Here is a 16,861-nt window from a genome sequence, read left to right as displayed (position 1 = left end):
CCCCTCAAAACCCTTCAATTTTCACTTCCTCTGGGTTTGCTGCTTTAATGGCAGAGCCCGGCATGGTGACACCCTCTGCTTCTCAAAGTGTGGTCTGCGAGGCTCTGCCAGATGGTCTCCTTCAGAATAAATGCTTTCAATATGATAACATTTATATTTGTGTTTCTGGCATGAATTAACAATTTTGTCATGATATTTAATAAATAACAGATTATTTCATTTCGATCTCATAGAATCCGGTACCTTTCTTTCCATTATGTCTGATGAGGGTGACTTTTTTTTTTTTTTCCTGTTGGTAGGATGACAGCAAGCTGGGGCAGAAGAATTGAGCTGTAGCTCTTCTTCCCTAGCTGAAGCGGTGTGCAGCCTAGAAGGGTTTGAGATCCATTGCTTTTACAAAGGTCGGGTTTGCACAACGTTAGAAAGGGACAGTTAGTTAGGGCTCCAACATGAACAACCTCTGTAGGCTTCAAGATTTACCCCCTGGGCCTAATATTCTGGAATTTGGTGACTAAGTCTGTGCTCTCTGGCCACATCCATCAAGGTTCGTTGTTGTTTTTGTTTTGTGTGTGTGTGTGTGTGTGTGTGTGTGTGTGTGTGTTTAGAGACCTATCATATTCCTTTCTAAGCCTTCATCTTTCCACACAGAAATCTTTATTTTATAGTTCTGGCAGCAGTAGAGGGGATTTGGAGGGTGACTTTCCATCTCTTGGTCATCTTTTTTTGCATTTCTCTAGACTCTCGTAGTTAGAAGAACTGCTACTAAATTTTATTCATGCAGTCCGTTTCCTGCGGATGTCTGTGGCTAACAGAAACTGGTCCAGGCAGACACAGCAACAGGAGGCATGGTGTGAACACAGACTTCATGCACTTCAAAGGATGAGTTACATCAAAAGTGGTATGGAAAATTGGTTTGGAGTGTGGCTAGGGATTGTAATGTCAGTAGCTTACGCTTCTCTCTTTGAAGACAAGTGAAGTTAGGAGAGGGAAAAGAGTAGATTTCCTTGAGAGAAAAGGGAAGATTGGGCATCTTTTGGCAAGGGGTAGGCATGCATGATTTTTTTTTCCCACTACCAAACTCACTACAAGAGCAGACTTTTCTCCTCGTGACTGGATCCTCACCATCAATTCATTCTTTAACCTGTAAGAGTTTGGTTTCCATTCCCAACCTGTCTCTGAAACTACATCCTCAAAGACCGTCAATGGCCATCAAATTGGAAAAGACTAAAATCCGACTTCACACTACTCATCCTTTCATCCAATGTCGTATAAAAAATTCTCTCTAACCTTGGATTTCTCTAACAATGTTGCGCTTGTCGATGACTTCTCTGATGGTTTCTTCTAAATCTCCTCTGTTGCTTCCTCCTGCTTCTCCACTAAAATTGGAATCTCCCAACATCCTGTCTTTGGCGCTCTGCCGCTGTTTTGTTGTTGCTGTTGCTACCATGATGTTATCATCCTGTCCCCTGGCTCCACCTCTCATCTTTGTGTCTGCAAGTCTGATCATGAACTTTATTCTGAGCTGTGGAATAAATTTGTACAGTCTTTCCCACACAAAAATGTCCTATTCAGACAGGAAACCATTGCAAAGACACCTGGCAAGGATGCTAAGGACCTGCACCGGGACGTTAATAGTGGAAAGACAGGATAGAATCATGAAATACTCGGCAGATAAAATAAGCACAACTCTGATGGATCGACTGTCCAAAGAAAGGGAGGAAGAGACAGAAGGAGAGAGATAGAAGGGGGCAAAGTTGAGCCCAGGTGTTGTAGCTTGGATCACTTGGAGGTTGGTGTGCCCTTTACTGAGCTGAGGAATACATGGTTAAGGGGCAGGTCTGAGGGAGAAGACAATGGCTTCCCTTTAGGACATTCTGAATATACCACATATCTCTGCCTTTTTGTCATTCGAGTCTTCCTTTTGTAGTGCTGTTAGAATTAACTGCCTAAAACAAAGGTCAGATTATGTCATTCTCCTCCTCAATTTTTTTTTTTTTTTTTTTTTTTTTTTTTTTTTTTTAGTGCTTATTAACTGCGGAGTTGTTTAGACATTCTGTCTCCTTAACAAGGGGTTTGAAGCCCTGCACAAGCTGGCTTTGTTTGATTTCATTATAATCTCCTAGCACAACAGAACCCACCATGCAATTTCTCACCTTCTTGCCTTTTCTCAAGCTGTTCTTTCAATCTGGACTGCACTCCCCACTTTTTCTGCCTAGAAAATTCCACTCATCGTTTAGATTGCAGTTTGTATGGGATTATATCCCTCATAAAGCCACCTCTCACCCTGGTTGGAATTAGTATCTCTTTATTCAACTTTTCCACAGCAATATATGTGTATTTTTCCTGGTATTATAATGCATTTGCTCAAATATGCATTTCTTCTATTGGTTGATAAAACTCTTTAAAGCTGGGGAAAGTATCTTATTTGTCTCTGTTTCATACCAGCTGCTTGCACATGACTTCCCACATATTTGTTGCTTAGTAAATAATGAATGAAAAGCAGAGAAACGGTTAGAATGGAAGAGGAGTCAGGGGGAGAAGTGATTGGTAGGATAGGCTTGGGCTTGCTTTAGAATATGGCCAACTGGGATAGGCACTTTGTGTGTGAAGAATAAGTGTGGGGAATAATAATGAGGGAGGCAATGAATTCTGGGTAATAGGAGGGACTCATATTTAAAGACAGGATCTTATGACACAAAATCATGTATGTACACAATTTAGCCTTACTCAGAGGCAGACAAGCCAAAGTGTAAACTCCTTCATCAGCAGGAAATTATTACTCTGCCCATTTAAAAAGATACATGGCCTCTTTGTGTAACCAAGACTCCTGTATATTTAGCTATTGCTGCTGCTGTCCATTGTCTGATGCCATAGAGAGACGGGACCTTGACTGATAGTGTGGTGATGACTGCTATGCCCATTTAGTTAATTGTAGAAAAAGAAGGGCAGGAAGATATGCTGATTAATGGGATTTCCTTGACTCTTAATTATTCTTTTCATATGTTACCCTTTCATCAACCTGCATTTATTTTCAGCAGCACAAAGGAAAAAAGAAAAAAAAAATTTAATAAGGTGAATCCCAGAATAATAAAATTCCTGGCCTTCTTTCTGGATTCTTTCACACAAATACACACATCTTTTATGTTTATGTCTATATTATGTATGTATTGTATGCATTCTTTATATATATTTTCTATGTAGCTATGTAACTCTCCATCATCAGTCCATGCTTAGCCCAAACCTCTGTTAGCAGGAGGACTGCTAGTTGTGGGTTAGAAATAGAAACAGAGATGACCCATATCCTGACTATTTCTATCTTCAATCAGCTGTTTTCCTTGAGGACAGATACTTCCCCGCTTAGCACCAGGTTCCTGAGGGAAACCTGTGTACACGAACAATGCCAGGTAAGCCAAATGTAACCATTTTATTTCTCTCTGCGGTCTGGCTGCCCATCCCTTTGCTGGACTCCTGTTCATGGTAAGTTGGTACTTATGAGAGATACCAGGGGATGCCTTTTGCTTGGGCTTGGGGCTGGCCTCAGAAGCCTGGGGAATGGCTCCTCTCTTCTGGCCTCACTTGGGCTCTCACGTGGCTCCCCTAGGTCAAGGAGGCTCTCTGAGGTGGGAGGCAGCCAATGTCCTTGTCAAGTGACTTTCCCCTAATGGAGTCCTATAAGAGCTCAATTCCTTCACAGACATCAAAGAGCAAACCCCAAAGGGCAGACTCTAGAGAGACTCTATTGTATGGAGCCTTCACCTTCTTCTTATGTGCCACCCCTTCCATTCCGTAGCATCATGACCCAATACTGTCTGTCCTTGGCTCTGCCCAATTTCAGTGTGGGGAAAGGAGAAGGGCTTTGAGCTAACTCAGTAGGTTGGATATGTGGCCAACATTGGTTTAGAGGCTAAAGTGATGGCAACGTTCTTGCTGAAGATGATGATTTCATTGGATACCTATGGTTCCCCATCTCACAAATCCACCTTCTTAAGCCAACCTTTGCAATAGTAACCAGCTGTGGTCAGATGCGATTGACAGCACTTGCCCTTGGCTTCACCAGGAGCCTCTCACATTCTGCACCATTGGCTTCTTTGCCACCTTTGCGGCTGCCTGTGGGAAACTATGCAGACATTCTAAATCATGGGTAAACCTGGAAGTGCAAGGCAGTTAACTCTCTGGGGCTATTCCAGCCCCTTCTTTTTTCTGTCCCTTGGGCTGTCAATTCTGAGATACATTTATACAGCTTCTCATGAGAGTTTCTGGAAGGATTGCATCCTACTTGTTCACAGCAATGACCAGCTGGTCAATACACCCCGGGGGTTGGCTTTCCCTTCTTACTTGCTTCACTCTTTATGGTTCTCCACTTTTGTTTCTAGAATTGCTTCCCCAAATAAATCTCAGGGTTCTGCTTTTTAGGGGGACCTAGAAAATAGATTGGCGATGGGGGTGGGGGTGTGTGTCACTACAAATGCTGATCAAACCCATTGCATGTAGAATGTTATGGCATTCTATTTGAAGTGGGACATAAGAGGACAGGGGGCTTGTTGGTTCTTTATAAGACACACTGAAAAGTGTGGACCACCAATTAGGAATTTCAGTTAAAATAAAAATAAGAGTACGCTGAGGCCAAGTGATGGCATCTCCTGTCTAGAAATCTTTAAGATCGAAAAGACACTCACCATTCTGGAATGGTTTGGCTGGAGCCCTACATCCAGGCCAGAGGATGGCTAGATAAATTTCCCTCGTCCTAGACCAGTGGCTAGACCCAGACTCTTGGCTTTAATTGTCTGATGACACGGATAGATCAGTTATTTTCCTGTGTTTCTGTAAACACGTGGAGACTTTCCATCCAATGGAAGTGACCGGGAACTTTCTTAATGTGTTTAGAGTTTGGGGGCTGAGAATCTTTTTTTAAACAAGTAGAAAAATAAGCATGTTTAGTATATTCTTTCATTGTATTAAGACTAAAATGTCTTTTTACTTGTTAAAAGCAACTGTTTGCCTTTCTACAGAAAACATTTGAAATGTGGCAGGTGGTGGCAGAGGGCTCAGAGGACACAGTTGTGCTAGTTACCTGGACTAGGTTTAAAACAGTGGGGAGTGGGGTGGGAGGAAGGGGTGAAGTTAGAGAAATGAAGACAGCCCGGCAAACACTTTCCATCCCCATCTAGTTACCCCCTAACCCATCTAACCAGATTAAGTACCCACAGTTTGGTAACATAATGTTTGAGCCACCCTCAAGATGATGGCAGGCTATATAAGCACGATGATTTAGTGTTTAATCAGAAGAGAAAAGTTTTAGACCTCTCAAACTGAAGACAGCAGAACAATATTTTTAGCCACTTTTTTTTTCTCCCACGAGTCTGTTGTAGTTTGAAAATGTTGAGATGTCATTTTTGCTATAACTGCCTTTCAAGGATTCTGCTTTGTGACCACTTTGTTTCCAAAGGCTGATTTTTGCTTATTTAGAGAGTGATAGAATCATAGTTTATTATGCGATATCTGTTAGGGGGTAGGAGTGTTACAGATCACCCAATTTAACCTATAGCTTAGGCCTCCAATTCAGGTGATCCGACTCCATGGTAATGGCCCTCAGGGTTGGAAAACACTATCTGTAATCTAGCTATTTGCACTAACTAGGGTAGAAAGCTACCTGTTAGGGATTGGCATAGGGGAAAATAAGTTTGAAGTGTGAATTGAGGTGGAATCCGCTCTAGGTCAATAATTCTACTGAAAACTAAGGACTAACGAACGAATACTTATCCTAACTCTTATCAAAACAGAATTCCAAAGGGATACAGCAGTTGACTTTCTTTTTCCCCTTTGCAGCTCTGACCAGTGTGAGCAACATTTGCATTTCCTCTTTTATAGATCCAGCGATCAAGAAAGAATTTATCAATAGATCTGCTACCTCATAAAGAAGAGGTCTTGGTTGATGACTTGAGTCCATTCAGAGCTTGGACAGGGGAAGATTGTGCACCTTAGTCCCCACAGTCACCGCACTTTATTTACCCCAGGGACTGCTTTTTGGATACCTGCTTTGTTACTTAACAGTAGTTATTTGCAAAATAAACCTCATTTTGTGTAGGACTTTTCTGTTTTGAGACAGTGGTGTAAGAATGTTGGCTGGGGTCTCTTGAATATTTGTGGTTGGTGGCTCCTTAGAATGGAGTCCAAATCCCCAAGGGCATTATTTTGTCCTGTGATTTTGCTCACAGGGCGCAAAGGATTCCAGTTCTACGTTGTCTATCTTCTGGAAGCGGGATGCAGTCAATCAGCTGCTGTCCTCTTCCTTCCCCCCTCCCCTTTTGTACGTGAAGAGCTCCTCTTGGGTCTCCTTCCTCCCCAAGGACCGAAAACACTGGGGTGACCTGAGTTCTGTTTCAGCAACTAATGGGATGTGTCCTCTTCTTCAAATAGTTCACAAGCCCCACATGATCTTTGGCAGGTGGGGGTTCTAATATGATTAATCTGTGGGGAAGGAGGTATATGTGCTCATCAGACCTTGAGATTTCTTCCTGTGCCCGTCTGTGACCAGCACTGGGGCTCTGTTAAATTGTCAGGGACTTTTTGGTGGCCAAAAAAGAGAGCCAATCAGCCATAGATACATTATAGAAAACATGGCCTTGAGTCTTAAAGTATATTTATTTAACATGACAGTAGGAAATGTATGATTTCAGATTAAATTCAAGTAGGGGGCCACAATACTGGCTTGGAGCTGCCCACGTGCACATGCAGCATTCTACGTAAGCGAAGATGTTAGAGGCTGTGGTCTGTTCCGTCACAGATGGCTCCGATCCCAATCATTCCTCAGTCACTGGAAGCCCACTAGTGGAAGACAATTATGAAACTGATGATTATTTTCTTTGTATTTCTGGCTTTTCTCAACCACAGGGAAAATGTGAGGTAGGTGTGGGATCTAAGAAAAAAAAATATGTGTACAAAATGAGAAGCCACCCCGGCCTATAGTGCTAGCAAAAGGCAAAGAAGTCTGACTTATTTTAATATTTTCAGTAAATATCAGCTGCCTGCAAACACAACTGATATTGAATAAACTGAGAGAACTTGATTCAATTCCCTAAAAATAGCTTTTGGACGAAAAACTGAAGGCGAAAATAGTGTCTGATTAGTAACTGGTCATTTTCAAAGTGGCTTCTCCTACATTATCTCATTTTTATGAAAAGTAAATTTGACCTTTTTAAATGCTAGAGTGAAGCAGTTCATAATTTCTTACAAGGAGCAAAGGACATTACATTTGTAAGCATGCAAGCCGTGAACTGGATAGAACATTTTCTTTTGCTGCTTATATTTTTTATCAACCATCGATTCATAGGGAAGATCTCTAATGAACAGAACTTTAAAATGGATTTCAAAAAATTATTGTTTCAACTTAGTGTGCGTTTCATCTTTTTTTTTTTGTCTCAGTTTCTTTCTCTGGTACCTTCCTTTGAATGGTGAACTATTACTTGCATTTGGATAGATTATTATTTAGCTTGCAAAATAGACTATTTCCCCCCTCATTAAAATCTCATACTTGCCAAACTTCGTTAGGAGAAATGGAATTATTCATCTGCTTCCCCCCTGCCCTTTGGCTATGGGGTCAGTAAAATGATGTTAAGCACGAGAGGGTAAGGCTGGTGAACACTTTTAAATGTCACTACGTAATTTCAGGAAGGAGCCGGCCTGCAACTGTACTGAATGATGGATATGCTTTCAGCCTTAATGTCTATTAATGACTTACAAAATGACAGTTTGCATTATCACCATCGCTGTTCAAAACTTGCATTTTGCTATAGCTGTAACTAGAAGGGGACATTTCCTGAACTTATTTAAAATATGCTGAAAAGTTAAAATGGGAACAAAACAAGACAAATAAAACCCTGCGACTAATAAGCAGTCAAGGATGGCAACCAAGGAGAGAAAAAAAAAAAAAAAGAAAAGAAACAAAGAGTATAGCCAACCTTTTTTTTTTGTTTAATTAGAGTATATTATACTTCCAAACTGGATACACTAGAAATTGGCAATGCAACATAAGATGCAAAGAAATATACCAGTTACTGTCAAAATGACCCTGTACAGCCTTGTAATGCAAAAAGCTTTATACAATACAAATTTTCAGTAATGTACACAAACCTTGACAGTATGATCATCTGAACATAATATGAAGAATTAAAAAAAGGATAGAAGAAAGTGCTGAGAATGCTAACTGCCGTACTATATGGAAAAATAAGCTAGCTTTCATTGAAGAATGCATAGTGAAAACAGAATTGAAGTTAGTTGGCAGGTGAATTTCTCAAAGACGTTAGTGTTTTACACGGAAAGGATATCTATGGAATAATCCTTCCCTGAGTATCAAACTGCAAACCAAATTCGAGGGTATATATTATCTCGGTGGAGTCTGAAAAATGCTGTAGATTTTTCTTTATTAATAACAATAATAATAATATAAAAAGTCAAACAAACTCCAAACACACCTTTTCTCACTCAGAAAACTTTTATAATTTACCAGAAAGATTGATGACTCTTTCCAAAGTGCTAAAAAAGTTGCCCAATTACATTAAGCATAACTAAGTCATTCAAATACAAGTTCAGTGGCAAGCAGTGAAATGCATGGCATTTGAGCAGTAAACATCTCCTTCCAACATCCCTCTCAATCTTGAAAGTATCAGCCTAGGACCTCATATTGCACAAGTGGCATGCTGTAAAACCTGTAGTCCTAAATGTAGGGGCCACCCTTTCAGGTTTTTAACCTGCTGGTGCTTATGTGTGATTCACCTTTTCTGCCAGCCTCAATAGGATCACCGTGGCCCTCTATTCTGTCATCACTGAACTTGTAATTTTGAAAGCACATTATTAGCCAAGTGGCACATTCTCCATTATATGGGGATAAAGACAAGACTTAAAAAAAAAAAAACCAACCCACCCATAAACCCAGTATTCTTGGAGTGTATTGTCCGTAACTGTCTATAGTGTCTTTTACCGAGACATTGACATGGCGAGGTTGAACGACGTTTCTAACATAGCCAAGAACAAATGTCTCTGCTGGAGAATGACCGAGGGTTCGGGAGCTTCCTGCCCTAGCTGGCTCAGCCTCCCTGCCCCTGGGGACATCTCCTTAGTGTAAACAGGTTTTCCAGGGCTGGATGACTGGAGAAGAGAAGTGTATCACACCTGCTCGGTCTGGGGGAAGGAGGATGGTATGGGGGTGGGGGAGTCCATGGTGTGGACAGATGGTACAGTCTTCTGGCTTCCTGTAGAACTGTACCAAGTTCGAGGGGGCTTTCAGTGAAGCAAACTGACTAGAGGAAGAAAATTAGGGATGCTTTTATTTTCCCCTGGTGAAACAGATGAAAAGAAAAACCCCAACTCTAGGATAACACGTGATGGAAAACAGCAACGCAGTAAGAAGGCATTCCTCTTGTACACCAGTTCGTCAATAGATAAATAATATATAAACTTTTATATTCCAATCTTTCCATTATTATACAAAGCACGTTTCTTCCTGCTCTTTCAGCCTGTTTCATACTGGAAATTCTGTTGTCTTAAAAATACAAGCAATTAACATATTCTGCCAAAGATTCTTTTTTTTCTTGTTAAATCACCCTTTACTTTTTTAGGATTAGCAAAGGGCTCTGCGACCAATCCACATCTGCTTCTTGCTGCAATAAAGTGCTGCACATAAGTTGCCATTTTAATGACCACAAGATAAAAGCTTTAAATAAGGATAAAGTTAGCCTCCTAGCAGGTTACATCTACCAGGCGTTAACAAAATGGAATACAGAATTATTAATAACATGGAGAATACCACTATAGCCAGACGATCTGCAAACACAAGGGAAACTTCTCAGGGGCATAAATTGAACCGTAGGACTAAACAGCACCTTTTTGTTGGGTCGTTATATGTCAAAGAGGTTGTGACAAAATTTCCAAACATACAGTCTACTCATTCCATATAAAAGGTACATTTGCTTCCTTTTACTTTTTTTTTTTTTTTTTTTTGCAGATGAGAAACAAAAAGTAGTGCAAGACCAAAGCACTGTGCAAAAAACTGCCTTTTTTTTTTTTTTTTTTTTTTTTTTTTTAGTCTGAGCATGGATACCCAGAATTTATCCAAACCCCTTTAATCTCCTTGGCTGGATTTATCAACCATAAAATTTTTCACTCATACAGTTTTTTTTTTCCTGCAAATGAATGGTAACCACTGAATTAATACATCATATATATATATATATATAATCATATATATATATAATCTGCCCTTTAACAAATGATGCAGTGTGTGCACCATACACATTGTATATGTATGAACACACACACAAAACACACAAGTTTTGTGATGTTGGCTGCAGTTCTGCGAGATATTTCTTCCAGAGTGGTCTCTTGGTTCTCACATCTTCATAACCAAGAAGATCTGAGCACAAGGTCTCTGGCACCCTGTCGGAAATCTCAAGCAGCACTGCGGGTGTCTACCAGTCCTTCATCGACTAAGCACCAGGCCCTACCACTCTGTAGCCATAAAATAGAGAGGGAAAGGTGATGAAGGAGCTCGGGGAGAGACTGTCATGGATGAACAACCCAGGAGGGAAAAGAATGTTCATCGCTGTGAAAGAAGCCAGTACAAAGAGATGTGCAATAGAAATGTCATGGCACACGACACACGGCTTTCTCTTTCAGAATCCGCAACACCCACACGCCCCATTCACCCAACAGAAAACAAAATGCACCGGTACATAAGCTTGCAAGTGCTGATTGCTATTAAGGACACTCTCTTTAGGGTCTAACAAGACAAAATTCCTTTCAGATAAAAGTACGGAGAAGGGGCTGAGAGTGGGAGTGGGTGGCTGGGGAGGCATGCCTCTGAAGGTAGAAGTATGCAGTAGGTCACCTCTCTGAAGATTGGATAAAGCAGCTTTCAGGTCAATGCAATAGGTATACACACAGAGCCAATTCTCTATTCCTTACTAAAGATATACAGTACACGTGGTTCAGACCCAGGGCGGGTCTGTAGGTTTTGCAGCAACATACACCTGCTGGGGTTGTGTTTAAGTTTTGTGGGTTTTTTGTTTTGTTTTGTGTTGTTTTCTGTTTTTGTCTCTGTCTCTTTGTTTTTGGTACAGAACACGGCTGTCCTCAGACAGTCTCTGCTCTTTCTCTTAGTCCGAGATAGGCGAGGAAGGAGTGTTTGGGTGAGGGGATGCTGGGAGGCGCAGTCTGAGGTCGGGGAGGGTGGAATGTGAGATCCAAGTGGTTCTTGGGGTATAACATTGTCAAGGGAATGAGATGGGCAAAATCCGAGTTCCGGTACTTGTCAAAGCGCAAAGGGGAGCCGTTGAAGGCCAAAGCCTTGAGTGCCAGGTTGGGCTCTGAGCTGCTGCCGTGGGCAGCCGACAGGGCCACGGTCTGCAGAGCCTGGGAGGCGGACATGACCGACAGGGGAGACAAGAGATTCCGGGAGCTCCCGACGACGAGGAGCGGGGCCCCGGGGCCGGCTGGTTCCTTGGGGGCCGGACACAGGCCCTTCTTGTCCTCCTCGGGGCAGTCCCCACTCTGGTGCTTCTTGACGTGGCGGCTGAAGACGAAGGGGTGTGTGGTCTTGAACAGGCACTCTTCGCAGCTGAAGGTCTGGCGTGGGGCGTGTTTCAGCTTCTTGTGCAGGTTGAGATTGTCCTTGCGCTTGCAGCTGTAGCTGCACTGGTCACAGTGGAAGGGCCGCTCCCCGGTGTGGACGCGCACGTGCTCGATGAGCTTGTTGGCGGTCTTGGACAGGTAGCCGCACTGGTCGCACTTGTAGTGGTTGCCGAGGCGATGCTCCCGGGTGTGCGTCTCCAGCTCCAGCTGGTTGGCCTTCACCGTCTGGCAGATCCGGCACTTGTACTCCATCTTGTAGTGGGTCTTGAGGTGGCACTCCATGGCAGCGGGGCGGTTGGTGGAATAAATGCAGAATGGGCACCTGCCGGGGGGTGGGGGGGGTGGGGTGGGGGAAGCAACGAAAGGGGAAGGTTCAACTGGACAGGTTCTGCTGCAGCCCCGCCTTTACCCTCCTCGCCAGCCTCCCCTCACGCCCCCCCCCCCAAACTCTGAGGCCTGGCCTGCCCCTGCCCCTGCCCATCCCAGCCCTGCCGCCTCTCCGGGGTTAAGACGACCCGCTTGGCTCTCTCTGCCGACAGAGCCATCCCCACTAAGGAGCCGCTCTGGCAAGGTACGCTCGGCCTACTGTGGGTCTCCTGGCTGGACCGGTGAGCACCAGCCCGCAGGAAGGGGAGCAGAAGAAGTGCGAGGAATAAATAAGCGGTTGCTCCCCTCCGTCCTCCCCACCCGACCCCTCGGAGCCCTCCCCGCCTCCCACCAGACATAGCAGAGGTCTAAACCTCATGACCTCCCCTCGAGATGGGAGCAACACAAAGAATCGACTTTTCATGCACCACACCAAGCACACGCAGAAAGGCTAAGAGTTTTGAAGAACAGCTTATAGGGGGAGAGCTACCTCCGGCAAACAGAAAGTCATAGGGGTCAGAATCGTGCTTATTGAAAGGGTTGTTAGGATGAGAAGGCCTGTGTGTGTCTGTCTGTGTGAGTGTGTGTGTCTATACATAGGTCTGAGCTCCTAAATCCTGTCTCCTGCAGTCCTGGTTCTCCATCGGGGAAGGCAGATGCAGACCAGGATGGGGCGTGGGAGAGGGAGGCCCACCCACCAGCCCATCACTAATGAGGGATAAGGAGGGAGGGAGGCGACTGCTCTCTGGACTTTGAAGACATTATTAGAAGATTATTAGATCATGGAGATAATAGCAATCCAACTGGATCATGAATTCTCAGTGGGCAGGACCATATCTTACATTTCTTCTGCGTTCTCTGCAGTGCCCGGTAAAGTACTCAGCACACGGTAGGCACTGATTCATTACTGGACTGGTCTCTACAACATAATTCTGGCAGATTCTGGTCCCAGCTCCGTCACCTCATTGGGCTATATCTGGATGTGCCCTGGGACCAAGCCTGGGCCTCTCCGTGGCTCGGTTCCTCCATCCTAGGCAGTGAGGCTATGCCACCCCCAAGCCTCCTGGCTGTCCAGAGGGGCTAGGAGGAGCAGTGAGGGCATGTTTACAAATTCTGCTGAGCTGCTCTTTTGGAAGCCGCAAGGCTCAAGTTGGTGGCTGACAGGATAGCTGTAGCGTGTTTGCTCTCTTTGCACAAAGAATGCAAATGCAAAAGTGGCTGCCTCAGCCCTTGCTTGGCACCTGCGGGGCAGGGCCCAGGAGTGGTCTGTCCTCTGAGGGTTTGGAGAGGTGTTCAGCAGAGCCCAACACAACCAAGTGCACCGTGCACTGCTCCTCAGCGCCAAGCTCGCCGTTAGCCTTTGAACCTCAGCTCACAGAAGAGTGCACACGAGAGAAATATAAAGCCCATTCCCAGGTCAGGTGCACACACAACCCCTACGCCAAGCTGGGCCTTACCTAGAGGAGTCTGAAACTCACCACTGTCCTGAGCTACGGCAAAAGAAAAATAATAGTATAATCTTATTTGATCTGCATTATGAACAGGATATAGAGTACAAGCAGTTCCATCACAGAAAAGCAACTTAGACATCGGCAGTCTGTTTCATTTTAAGGACATTTCTGTGACCCACAGCTCAATCTTTCTTTCGCTGCTCAGGCAAAGTGCTAAGGGTTTTCTGTGCTCCCATTATTTATCGTAAAGACACTCTCTCAGGCAAATTAATTCTCTGATATGGCAAAGGGAAAACAAAACAAAACAAAACAAAGACTCACTGTATAGCCAGAAGGCATTATCAATTTTTTCAAAGTATTCTTCTACTTGGTCATCCTAGAACATAAACTATTACACAGGGGACCGTTAGCACCACACCGGAAGTGTCTGTACTGGCAAAAGCATCAGCATTCACTGTGCATTCTCCCCAATGGGTCGGAGGCTCGGGACTCTGTAGGTCCCCAAGGAAAGGCTAACTGACAAAGCCACAACTGGCAGGGGCCGCAGAGTTAATGGGTGTGACGGGGCTACTGGGAAGGGCAATTGAGTGCTAGTCCAACCACGGAAGTACATGGCTTTTTTTCTTTTCTTTAAATAAGAGTAAACAAGTATTTAGAAAGGGACAGTGGGAACAAGCCAAATCAAATTCCCAAATAAGCGCTTGCTGGGCATTTCCCATTTATTGGCTGTCTCGGATTATAATCTCCCCTCCCCCATCCCTGCAAACATCCCCTCCCCCTCCCACTTAAGTGCCCCAAGAGTGAAACAAAACGGAATTGGACAGTAGGTGCTGCTCCCTGACTCCTCTGTTTCGTAAAGTTTTTGAGGAGGGTGCCTCTGACCAGGCAGGAGCTTGGAGGAGTCAACCCTGCATTGCTCCCGACATTCGACCCCCAGGTTGGTCCCCAGGGTCCTTTTGGGTCTCTCCATCCCTCACCCATTCAGGAGAGTCATGCCGCCTCTCTGGCAATTTGTGAGTTTCAAAGATAAAAATGGTTAAAACAAGAGGTTCTTTTTTTTTTTTCTTGTGTCAAGTAAAATATAAATTTTCATCTTTTAATTACACAGTTATTTCAGCTAAACATGAATAATTGTGCCTAGAAACTTGTGTGTCTTCCTGTACTCAACGACGTATGCTTCCTTCTCTACTAGGTCATGAGTGCCTTGTGAACAGGGGCTGATTTCGGAATCACTGGGAAGATTAAATTCTGGTAGTGCTAGGATATAAATTTCCTGAGGGTGGAAATTACGTTTTATTCCCTGTTTGCCCTTCAGCACCTATTATCAAGCCAGACACACCGTGTGTTTGATAATAACTGATGGGTCTCACTTCAGACCAGAGGGCTTCTTGCAAATATTGGTTAATGATGATGCTTGTGGTCTAGGTCTTTGGGGACCTGTGAATAATGTGTGACTGGAAACATCAGGTCTCATGAAGGCTAGCCAGGGAGATCCCAATCCCAGTTCCTGGGAAGGCATAAGGCACGTCTGCAGGAAGACCCGAGGCACATGATCTCTGCATGAAAAACACTGCCTCCTGCCTGTTCGAAAAGGCAAGGATCCAATAGCTGGGGGTGTTGTGCAGATGGGGTGGTCGTAATGCTTGTTTAAAAGATGTATATGGCGAATCATCTAAAAAATAGAAATGGTGAAGTGCTGTGACAGCGTAATGACTTACACCTGGGGACACGAACCCCCAAGTCCATAAAATCAAGTCTGAACAAAACTCAAGCAGTGTAGGATGAGTCTCCCCCTGCATGCTGGGCTCCTCCGCCAGGTCCTCTTGCTTGCCAGGAATCCTAGGATATTGGTGAAATGGATTCTCCTGCTGTGTCTGCTGGACCCCTGGGCAACAAGTCTAGTTCACATCCAGCGAAAGGTAGCTGACTAACTGGCCCCATGCCAAGCTCTCCCTCTCGACGACCCCCCCAAACCTTCGGGGAGGGGCTGGGGTAAGGATGGGGAAGGGTATTAAATAACAACACAGTAAAAGGTTCTGTACTTGCTTTCCTTACTTGAGCCCACCGGTGGGGACAGTGTGGCATTTCTTATGCTCCAGCAGCTGTTCAGGTGTCTTCATGAACTTGTGGCACACGTCACACTCAAACATCCGGGTGATAAGGTGTATCTGCAGGTGGCGCTCAAACATGTTCTTCGTCTTGCAGACAAAGTTGCAAAAAACGCATTCGAACCCTGAAAGGACGGAAGCTGGGTGTGCGGGTGCACGTGGCAGAGGGACAGGAGTGGGACAGACATCCCACTGTTTCTCCTCCTCCCCTTTCAGGCACCGCGCCCAGCATCTTGGTGGTAAAAGGAGTTGAACATACAGCTCCAGAATCAATGCCACACTGCCCATCTACCCACCCTGTATTTGGATGCCACTAAAGCCAAAAGAAATACAAATTTTAGGCGACAGCATTACACTGTTCACAGGTCGAACATCTATTTCCCAACATCGCTCCCCTCAAGGGCTGATTTGTAAGGCTGGGTCATCCTCCCAGAGTGGGGAGGACTGAGCAGGCCCACAACGTCCTCCCTTACCTTTCTCTGGCTTTTCCTCACTATTCAGTGAGGGCTGGCTCCCAGGCACAACAGAGATGACCAGCACGTTGTTTCCACTCTTGTTTTTCTGGGAGCTGTCTGAATCATCTTTGCTGTTGGCTGAATCACTCAGAGCTGAGAGGGAGGATGAAGAGGGGCTATTTGATTCACTGGGGGTCTTCCTGTCTTCTCCTGAAAACACAAACAAAACCCCCAAAGCCAGGTCTGTTATTTAGGAGATGGTAACCCTGAAATAACAGCAATTAGGGGTGGGGGAATTGGGCTTCATGGCTGCATCATCATTCAGGGAACACAAAGTGAGGCTTCTGGAGCTCTCCTAGTGCACCGACTGGGATCTCAGGTCTCCGTCATCGATGGTGATGACACTTGTGGTACTTGGGAACTCTCTCATGCTTTGAATGCATGATTTCATTGTATCTTCTCAAAAATCCAATGAGGCACAATGGTTAGCATCCCCATTTTACAGATGAAGGAAGGGAGGCACAGTCAGGGCAACTTGGCCTAAGTTACATGCTAGGAAGTGGCAAAGCACAGATTTCAGTTGGCTCTACTCCAGGATCCATGCTCTTTATCAGTGCACTGGACTCTCCCTCAAGACCAGGAGTGAACCGGTCAGTGGGCCATTAAAACCCAGTGTCAAGAGACTAATGCTTCCATTCAAGATGAAGTGTTAGGGACTGGATTTACCATCGCGACTGAAACAACTAGAACAAAACCAGACAAAACATATCAAACAAGAGTTTTTGTTTTTGTTTTCCAACAATCGTTTTTACAGCGTTGAACATCAGGCACTGAAGAGTGATCCCTGAGAGACAGG

At 44.5% G+C, this 16,861-nt stretch overlaps 2 protein-coding genes across 10 annotated transcripts in view; one reads left to right on the top strand and one right to left on the bottom strand.

Annotated features, from left to right (window-relative positions):
• The window catches only part of CB1H4orf51 (chromosome B1 C4orf51 homolog), a 46,198-nt gene extending 40,169 nt beyond the window's left edge, over window positions 1-6,029 (top strand). Inside the window, exon 7 of the transcript XR_007151671.1 lies at window positions 5,869-6,029. The gene's annotated coding sequence lies outside the window, so the exon portion shown is untranslated. The remainder of the gene's footprint in view (window positions 1-5,868) is intronic.
• The window catches only part of ZNF827 (zinc finger protein 827), a 188,337-nt gene that overhangs the window by 5,877 nt on the left and 165,599 nt on the right, over window positions 1-16,861 (bottom strand). For 5 of the 9 annotated variants that reach the window (XM_047856737.1, XM_047856734.1, XM_047856735.1 and 2 more), the window contains 3 exons: window positions 16,024-16,215; window positions 15,498-15,675; window positions 9,158-11,947 (listed from right to left, as the gene is read on the bottom strand). In XM_047856737.1, coding sequence (XP_047712693.1) covers window positions 11,128-11,947; window positions 15,498-15,675; window positions 16,024-16,215 — 1,190 coding nt within the window. In that variant the 3' untranslated portion in view covers window positions 9,158-11,127. Of the gene's footprint in view, window positions 1-9,157; window positions 11,948-12,379; window positions 12,599-13,448; window positions 13,482-13,763; window positions 13,831-14,799; window positions 15,676-16,023; window positions 16,216-16,861 lie in introns of those variants that run through there. The other 4 variants (XM_047856740.1, XM_047856739.1, XR_007151669.1 and 1 more) reach the window with 4 other exon arrangements.

The sequence above is a fragment of the Prionailurus viverrinus genome, chromosome B1 (assembly GCF_022837055.1).
Source record: "Prionailurus viverrinus isolate Anna chromosome B1, UM_Priviv_1.0, whole genome shotgun sequence".
Classification (NCBI taxonomy): Eukaryota; Metazoa; Chordata; class Mammalia; order Carnivora; family Felidae; genus Prionailurus; species Prionailurus viverrinus.
The sequence above is the reverse complement of the archived record's forward strand: the minus strand, read 5'-3'. Positions and strand labels throughout refer to the sequence as shown.